This window comes from Diplotaxodon limnothrissa, linkage group LG4 (genome assembly GCF_057381915.1).
Source record: "Diplotaxodon limnothrissa isolate DT_005_m linkage group LG4, D_limnothrissa_male_GT1.1, whole genome shotgun sequence".
NCBI lineage: Eukaryota > Metazoa > Chordata > Actinopteri > Cichliformes > Cichlidae > Diplotaxodon > Diplotaxodon limnothrissa.
In genome coordinates, this window is record NC_140599.1 from 21,224,813 (window position 1) to 21,233,807 (window position 8,995).

Here is an 8,995-nt window from a genome sequence, read left to right on the forward strand (position 1 = left end):
ATACCACAGAAAAAAAATATATACACACGTGATTTTGTCCTGAATCGCCCCTTTTAAGAATCACGTTTTCCTTTTTGTTTTTTATTTAAGCATTCTCAGTTTTATATGAGAATGGCTTGTCATCTCTAAAATAGTGAAATGGAAGCATGCTTTGGATCATAATAAGGTCCTTGTGTTTTATAATCAGTTTGCGCAGATGTATGAAAATTAACAGTTGATAATGCCAGTAATGGTGATATAAGATAAACATGTCATTTAAAATGTCTGAATTATTTGTTGCCTGTAGCAAATACAAATTATAATATTTACTAAAAGATTGTAGTATCCTATTGCTGATTGTACCCTCTCCCTTTGGGAAAAAAAAAAAAAAAACTTGCTACATTGTTTATTGTTATATTTGAAAACATGTTCATAATGCTACAGTCACTCTAAAAAAAAGTACATCAAAGCCCTTGTGGTCCTCAAACAGTGTGTGGAATCTAAAGCCATCTATGGTCCTTCCACTTTGATAATATTGATCTGCTGGTCCTGTGAAGAGTGGTCCGAGTTCAGCACTGGTTGAGTGGAAACGCTGCAGTCCTGGAAAGTCCTTGTTGAGCAGCTGCTTTGGAATTCCGATGTTTTACTCTCCAATGCTCTGAAAGTCTGAGGATGTGACTGTATGCTGTATGTGGAGACATATGATTGCGTGTAGGGAGGCATGAGTGGTTGACTGGTCTGCTGAATATATGCAGCTGAATAAGGTTGTGTTTGAGAAGGGGTGTGAGTAAGAGGAAGGCTTTCAGTATTGCTACATGGTGGAAACCCATTCACGGTTGTAGGACTGAGTCCCGGCAATTTAAAGGCCTCCACATTTTCTAAACCTTCTAAAGAGCTGTAGCTAGGCTGGGTTTGGCTACACTGAGTGTAAGTGCCTTGACTAAAACTGAAGGTGTCTTGGTTAAACGAGGTAGAGGCAGAAGCTGCTGCCAAAGCAGAGGGTGAAGGAGTCTTGTTTTTCTGCTTTTGAACACTGCTACCATGACTCATTTTGGTTGCAATGGTCTGTAGAGTGTTGAGGATCTGCTTCTGAATTTGGGTCTGCTGCGACTGCTCCCTCTCCAGACGGCACTGCTGCTCTACAAGCATCTTCACTGCCAGGCCCAAGCTGCGCACTTCAGAGCCCAAACTCTGAATCGGATCCTGGAAACCGCTTCTGACTCCAGCGTCCTGGGCTGCCTGCTGTGGACTTGGGTTCCCTTCAGTACGAGGAGCACCCTGACTCCCGGGGGCCTGTATGCGGATAACAGCGCCCCCGGGAGACGCAGATGTTAAAGGTGCTTGTGGTCGGTTAGAAAGACGAATCCCAACTCGAGGAGGAGGATGAGGGGGAGGAGGAAGGGAACGAACAGATAGCCCTGGTCTCTGGGTGAGAGAACGTCTAGGAGCGCTGCTACTTCCAGGCTGATTCCCTGTAACAGTCTGTGTAACATTGAAAACATTTCATTTAAAATGGTGTTCACATTGCAGTCGTACTAACAAAAAGCTCAACAACAGATGATGTTTGTATGGCCAGGCTCCCAGACTCAGATCAGAAAATAACAAATTTTTTTTTTTTGGGTCAAGCAAAAAATTTACCAAATACAAAACACAGAAATGTTTTAAGAGAAATAAAAGTGGCGATAAAGAGTCTAAAGACCCGACCATATCACTCCCATGAGGTGACAGCTAAAATTGTGTAAGGAGAAATAAAGCCTATGATTTAACAGGTACTCTCTGATGGTGATAAACTCACATCTTTGTTTAGTAAAAGGGATTCAAAAGCTAAGTGTTAGCTAAAGCTAAATGTATCTCACCTTTTCAGTGGTCAGATCGTAGGTTTCAGGTGGCTGTGGCACAGCATTCCTCATGTCAGTGCCCTGGACACTTGATGGATCTCTCCTTAACAATGATGCCACTGTTGAAAACTGGTGAAAAACAACGTATGAAAGACTGAATAATATTTGGAGGCTAGTTTATGGTAAATTACACAGATTCCATGCACCTGAAGAGTAAATATAAGAGGTACAACTGGGATTATGACACTAAGTACACATCAGTACACTAATGCTTAGGTACCTTCAATCTGTGTGACAATGCTTTATCCAAAATTCTCTTTCGAGCTGCCAGCATTGAACTAGTGGCTGGAGAAGGTGTGACTCTCCGCCTCACTGCTGGTGTGGAAGTCATAGCACAGGTTTCTGACCTTGGTAGAGTGGACTGGGGAGCTCTTTGTTGGCTCTGCTGTGCAAGTGACGTGACACTGACAATCTGGATATCATTTTCATCCTTATGTTCTTCAGGTTGCTGTTCTTTCCTGTTGCCTCCACTGGTTTCCCCGGAGGAAGAGCCCTCTGAGCTGGTGGGAGTCTGTTTAGCAAAGTCAGCAGCAGCTGGGAAGCCAAGACGTTGAGATGAATCCCGTAATAGGTTTCGGATTTGAATGTTACTCCAGCTCTGCTGTACTGCTCCAGTTTGAGCTTGCACCTGTGCTGGTGATGTGCTACTTCCAGGCTCTACAGGTCTCACCCTCCCTGGCGGCCTCCCCTGGAACTCTCTCAGGAACAAGTAGATGGCCTGAGCGGAAACCTTAATGTTCTCCAGCTCCAGCACAGCTTTGATTTTACGGAAACTCAGGCCAGCCTTTCGCAGCTCTACCACTTTGTGCTTTGCAGCATCATCGAGCCGGCCCATGGTGAATTCACCTGTTCTGACCTGTCATAAAAAAGTGAAATTTAGAGTATCTTTAATAATATTATTATTAATAATAATAATATGTATAATAATATAGGAAAGTGGGATCTCTGTAACAATGTTAGAGGTGTAGGGTAATAGCAGCCTTGGCAATAGCTTTGAAATTAAAAAACTAAAAATCCACATATTGTGAAAAAGTATTTGCCTCCTTTCTAATTTCTTACAATCAGGAAGGGGGCAAATACTTTGTCATAACACTCTTCATAGCACAAATGTAATACACATATGATAATATAGTAAATTGTAATTATCCTCTTTGGAGCTAAAAGTGGCCACCCAAACATGTGAGATATCGATGGAAAGCCCAGGATGTCCTCGGTTTAATACATTAGAACTTAGTAGGGTAACTCAAATAAGTCAAAAGACATAGATCGAAAACAAATGTCCATTATAGAGGAGGATATGATTACCTCACATCTCAGATACTTTGAATGTCATTATGAATTCTTCCTGCTAATATAAAAGACATCATCATGTCAAGCTAAACTACAAAATCAGGAAACTTCTTTGGAAATGTGGCTGTCATAACAAAAAGATCAACTTACTGGCTAAACGGAGGAAACTGAAAACACTGCCAATATCTTACATTAGCATATAAATATGAAATACAACCAACTATAAATCCAGCGCATAAGAAACAGTTTTTTATTTATTTATTCTTTTTGTAAGTTCTTCTAGGAACAAAGCTGTGTGCTTTTTAAATTTAATTAAAATTTCCTCAAGAAGAAAAACATAGGGTAGGATTACCCTATGTAGGATTATTTTTTAAACAATGGCATTTTATTGCTGAGTGCGAAGGTAGTGTTGTACAGTAACTCCGTGTTAGCTGCGCGGGGTAACCACCTCAGCTAGCACAGTATCCTTAGAAAGTGATGCACTCACTTGATCTAGAAGAAGGAAGCTCGATCGATGTTTCCTGTTCGGTTATTTCATTTCACGCAGCTCGACGAAACAACAAGGTTATTCCACGAGTGCGCTGGGTCGCACACGCGCTCACTTACAAACTCACATTTTGTCGTCAAAAAATGTAAAATAAACAAATGAGTTGTAAGTGGCGCTCAGGTGGTCACGTAACTTCCGCTTATCGTCATCACCGTGCGACGTTTTCTCAGGCCGCAAGTGGTCGAACTGCGCCTAGCTCCTTTGGAAATCATGTAAGTTTAACCTTTTATTTATCTTTAGTTGAGCTTTTTTTAAACCCGAAAACGTATTTAGGCTTATGCGGAAAATTATGCGACATTTTCTAATCGCAGTTGAAGTCGGTTTTGGGTGAAACAGCAGCTCGCGCGTCGCTTTCTTCTTGTTTGAATGAAATTCAATGGCGGCGCGTTCGTGCTCAAGATGTTAGATGTGAAGTCAACTAGTTTACTTTAATGATTATTTTCCCTTGATAAACAATGTTATTATGGAAAGTTGACTATAAAAATCTAATAAGAAGACAAATAATTCTAAAACTATTTAAATAATGTCCATTAATTTCTGTTAATACAAGGCAAGAGGCTTTGTTCTACATATATATTGGAGATTCCCCCCCCCCCCCCCCCCCACACACACACACACACAAACAAAATGTTGCTTACATCATAATAATGTAATCTGCACGTGACAAATACCTGCCAGATTATAAAAACGTAGAGGAAGTGATGGTGGATGAGTTTAAAACCCCGGGGTCAACAAAATTAGACAGGAAAAGAGTAAGACCATAAAGAATGTTCATAGATGTAATGAAGGAGAACATGTAGACGGTAAGAGAATAAAGAAAGCTCAAATTAAATTAATGGGTATATTAAACATGCAGACATACCCAGGAAACCTAAACTAAATTAAACGGAAAACGAAAAAAAAACTGAAGAAAACTGTAGTAGCAAAACATAATGAAAAATACAGAACCTGAATGACTCTGATGGTAGTAATATAACATTAACCTGCATTAACCTGAAAACATTCAAGAAAAGAAGACATCCATAGACACCAAGCATTTAAAGGTTCCAATATCAGACCGCTTAGTACTTAGATGTATAGGGAGAATTAAATTCCATACTTGTTAATGAAAACTAAATGGACACAGAAGTGGCCGCACAGAGGTGCAGTGGTTAGCACTGTTACTTCAAAGCAATAAATAAAGGGTGGCTGTAGCTCAGGTGGCAGAGCAGGTCAGAAGGTGGTTCGATCCCAGGCTTCCTCCTGGCTGCATGCCAAATATCCTTGGGCAAGATACTAGCCCCATGTTTGAGTTTGCCTACTAGTGGTGGTCAGAGGGCCCGGTGGCGCCAGTGTCCGGCAGCCTCGCCTCTGTCAGTGCGCCCCAGGGCAGCTGTGGCTACAATGTAGCTTGCCATCACCAGTGTGTGAATGTGTGTGTGAATGACTGAATGTAGTGTAAAGCGCTTTGGGGTCCTTAGTGACTGAGTAAAGCGCTATACAAATGCAGGCCATTTAAGATTTTACCATTTAAAGTCCTGCCATTGAATGCGCTGGCTGGGGCCTTGCTGTGTGAAGTTAGCATGTTCTCTCCCCATGTCTGAGTGGGTTCCTCCCACAACCAAAAAACACAGGAAGGCATTTTCTTGCATACATGGCCGATGTTTCTTAATCGGCCATAGATGTGAATGTATGAATCGGTGTCTGTCTCTGCCCTGTGATAGGCTTTCTAGGTGTACCCTGCCTTTTGGCCTGTAACAGCTGGTATGGGCTCCAGCAGTTGGAGGCAAAAATTAAAGCTTGTAGAGAAAATGGGCGAATTAATACAAATTTAAACATGTCAAAAGGATGTTCTAATTGTAGATCAAGAGATTTGAGGCTGCTGCTCGTTACGAATTGTTCAAGTATTGTAAGTTTAGAAAAACTTGTATTATTTCCTCAGTACAGTTAATTGTTATTTTGTTCTGAAACAGTAACTACCTAACAGAAAACATATGACCTAAAATACAATTTATTTCCCGGATATGTTCCTGTTAAACAAAGACATAGCTGTTAACAAAAACCTTTGTGTTTTAAAAAGCTTTTATCTTTAGAACCGTGAAATATGTTGAGCTCTATTTTCTGTCAACTTTTCAATTAAGCATTTAGTAAAAATATATTTATTTGCAGTGAAAATAATCTTAAAGTAGCAAACTTTGTGCTATTCTTAACGTAAACATATCAAAATAACAGTGGCTTTCCTCTCATCTAAGGGCACCCTCACCTACAAAGCGGAAGGAGGATGAAAAAACAAAAGACAGAGGCAAAGAAAAGCCTGGAACAAAGGAAGGAGAGAAGGAGAGAGGACGAGAGAAAGCAAGGAAACGCCGCAGCGCATCCACTGGCAGCAGCAGCAGCAGGTTTGCCCTCTTAATGGGATCCTTTATCCCAGTGTTGAAAATAAAAATCTGTCCTCTTTCGTCATATATTTCTCTTTTTTATTGATTGTCACCAGATCTAGCTCTTCTTCGAGCAGCAGTTCTGGTTCCAGCTCAGGTTCTTCAAGCGGATCCAGCTCGTCTGGTTCCAGCCGCTCCGGCTCTTCTAGCTCCCGATCCTCTTCGTCTTCCAGCTCCTCGGGTTCTCCGAGCCCCAGCCGCAGACGCCACGATAACCGTCGCCGCTCCCGCTCTGTGTAAGTCTCTTCATCCAATGCAACTGCTTGGTAATTGTGCACAATGATGTGTTGTATGTTCTCTTGTTTGAGTCTTGGTTATTTAGTGTTTTGCTTGTGATTTTCCAGCTCTAAAACACAAAAGACCAGAGATGACAAGGAACGCCGGAAAAGAAGCCCAACACCTAAACCAACTAAAGTTTACTTGGGGAGACTCACCAGGAATGTCACCAAGGTTGGTTTTTATAGCAAAAGGGAGACCTGAGGACCACTCACACTGGAGGGGAAAACAGGCGATAACACACTATGCAGCTAAGGGTTGAAATTACATTAAATTAAATTTATTTAGCACCAAATTACAACTACAGTCGGCTCAAGTTACTTTATATTATAAGGCCTAACAATAATAGATAGAAAACCCCAATAATTAGACGACCTTCTGTATATTGATTTAAAGAGGGGGTATATTGATATCAGTATAAATATACTGATATATTGTGTTGGTGTTTGACATAAATGGAGACACAGGAAACGTCCTTCAAGCATGTTATTACTGTTGGGATTAAATAGTTTGTCCACCAGAGGGCACACTGCAACTTTCCTATTTGCAACACATTAACCAGGCGATCTAGAGTCCATTAGTGTAAACAGGCGACAACTTGTAACAGTAAAACACATTTGTGACTGCACTTTTCTTAGTAAGGATTTTAAATCGCCAAATATCAGTACTGATCTGACAAATCATACATTGGTTGGGCTTTAAAGCTGTGGCAACATGTTGTCACTGATTTTTCTACATTCCTCTGTAATACCAGCTGCACACCAGTACAGTACTTTAGCTTAACTGACAGATAGTTGCCTAAAAGTGAAATTTGGGTGTTTTGGGGCATCGCTTATTAGTGACAAAATTCCTGATGTAAAAATCAGAACACTAAGTGTGAATGTTACAGCTGTCAGATTGTTCCGGGTAAAAGCATCTCATGTTTTACTGCCCATTTCGGCTTTTTTCTCTAATAAGGTTTAGTTCTTATTTTCCCTAGGCTTCTCTGGGTTTCTTCTTCACTGGCTTTTTTCCCCACCTGATATTTATACATAACTCTACATTTAGTAATTAGTTTTTATTAAATAACTGCTCTCCTCCACAGCATGTTCTTGTACTGTCTTCCTCCCCTCACCCACAACTGGTTTTGGCAGATGTCTGTCTTTCCCTGAGCTTAGTTCTGCCATAGGTTTCTTCCTGTTTAAAGGGAGTTTTTCTTTCCCACTGTCACCAAAGTGCTTGCTCATAGGTGGTAATCCTATTTCTCTATATTTTTATAAGGTCTTTACCTTGCAGTATAAAGCACCTTAAGGCAACTGTTGTTGTAATTTAGTGCTATGTAAATAAGAATAGAATAGAATTCTACTTTATTGTCATTGCACATGTCACAAGTACAAGGCAACAAAATGCAGTTTGCATCCATCCAGAAACTGCTTTAGCCATAATATAGATATATTACAAAAATGGAATTGAAAATAAAAACTTTCCCTACATAATGTAATTATTTTAATTTAAATTTTATATTTTTAGAACACAAAGGTTTTTATGTTAACAGCTATGTCTTTGTTTAACAGGAACATATCCAGGAAATCTTTTCTACTTATGGGACAATCAAAGGAGTCGACATGCCAATGGACAGACTCCACCCGCACCTGCACAGGGGCTGTGCTTATGTGGAGTTTGAGACCCCCGAGGAGGCCCAGAAGGCACTCAAACACATGGACGGAGGTATGTGGGTAGTTCTGTGGCTTCGTCATGGAAGATTAATCTAGACAGACTTGCGTTCGTGTTGGGTAACTCTTTGTTGACTCTTACGAATAGGTCAGATTGATGGACAGGAAATCACTGCTTGTGCTGTGCTGCCTCAGCGAGTCCGCCCTCCACCCCGTAGACCATCTCCACCCCGCAGAATGCCCCCGCCACCACCTATGTGGCGTCGCAGCCCACCGCGCATGAGGAGAAGGTACTATGAATGATTCGACCAGTTACTGTTTCCATTCGTGTTTGACATTTGTGTTTTTTATCAGGCCTACATGCCCTTCCACACTTACTTATTGATTTACGTTTTTGCAGGTCCCGCTCCCCAAGGAGGCGATCGCCAGCACGCCGCCGCTCTCGCTCCAGATCTCCCGGTCGTAGGCGTCACCGCTCTCGTTCCAGCTCCAACTCCTCTCGATAGACGGGTTTTCGTACTGTACGCGATCTCTCATGGTGCCGAATCGGCTTCGTTTCTTGATTCCTCAGTATTCATGTGGGCTCAACAGAATTCACTCATCTGCATTGTAGCCAACATGGACATTTCTTTAATAGTGCTCTTTGTGCAACATTTTTTTTCCATGTTTTGTATAAGTTTATTTTGGAAAGCTAGACCAGTATGTGTCTTTTTAGGTTGAGCTTGCTCTGCATACAGATCGACCAGTCTTCGAGCGTGTCTTCTTTTTACCTTGTCTTGAATTTTTAGACATTTTGAAAAATAAAACTTTAACAATGTGAAAGGCCTTGTGCCATACTGTTATTGATCATTTCCTAATGGTTCCTGTTTTAAGAGCACAGGCCTTACAGCCACAGGAAAAGAGAAAGGGACAAGGAAAAAGAGGCCTTTGCTGACA

At 41.2% G+C, this 8,995-nt stretch overlaps 2 protein-coding genes across 2 annotated transcripts; one reads left to right on the forward strand and one right to left on the reverse strand.

Moving 5' to 3' along the window:
* Nucleotides 1-489: 489 nt before the first annotated feature.
* LOC146633737 (uncharacterized) lies at nt 490-3,814 on the reverse strand. The gene is made up of 4 exons (XM_085351634.1): nt 3,655-3,814; nt 2,098-2,733; nt 1,836-1,946; nt 490-1,461 (listed from the first exon to the last, which is right to left on the reverse strand). The coding sequence occupies exons 2-4, from the start codon at nt 2,710-2,712 to the stop codon at nt 490-492; spliced, it is 1,698 nt and encodes a 565-aa protein (XP_085207760.1). The 5' UTR covers nt 2,713-2,733; nt 3,655-3,814.
* rnps1 (RNA binding protein S1, serine-rich domain) lies at nt 3,464-8,808 on the forward strand. The gene is made up of 7 exons (XM_085351635.1): nt 3,464-3,926; nt 5,946-6,092; nt 6,188-6,367; nt 6,476-6,581; nt 7,961-8,114; nt 8,208-8,349; nt 8,460-8,808. Coding segments are annotated over exons 1-7 (837 nt in total). The 5' UTR covers nt 3,464-3,924; the 3' UTR covers nt 8,566-8,808.
* The last annotated feature ends 187 nt before the right edge of the window (nt 8,809-8,995 follow it).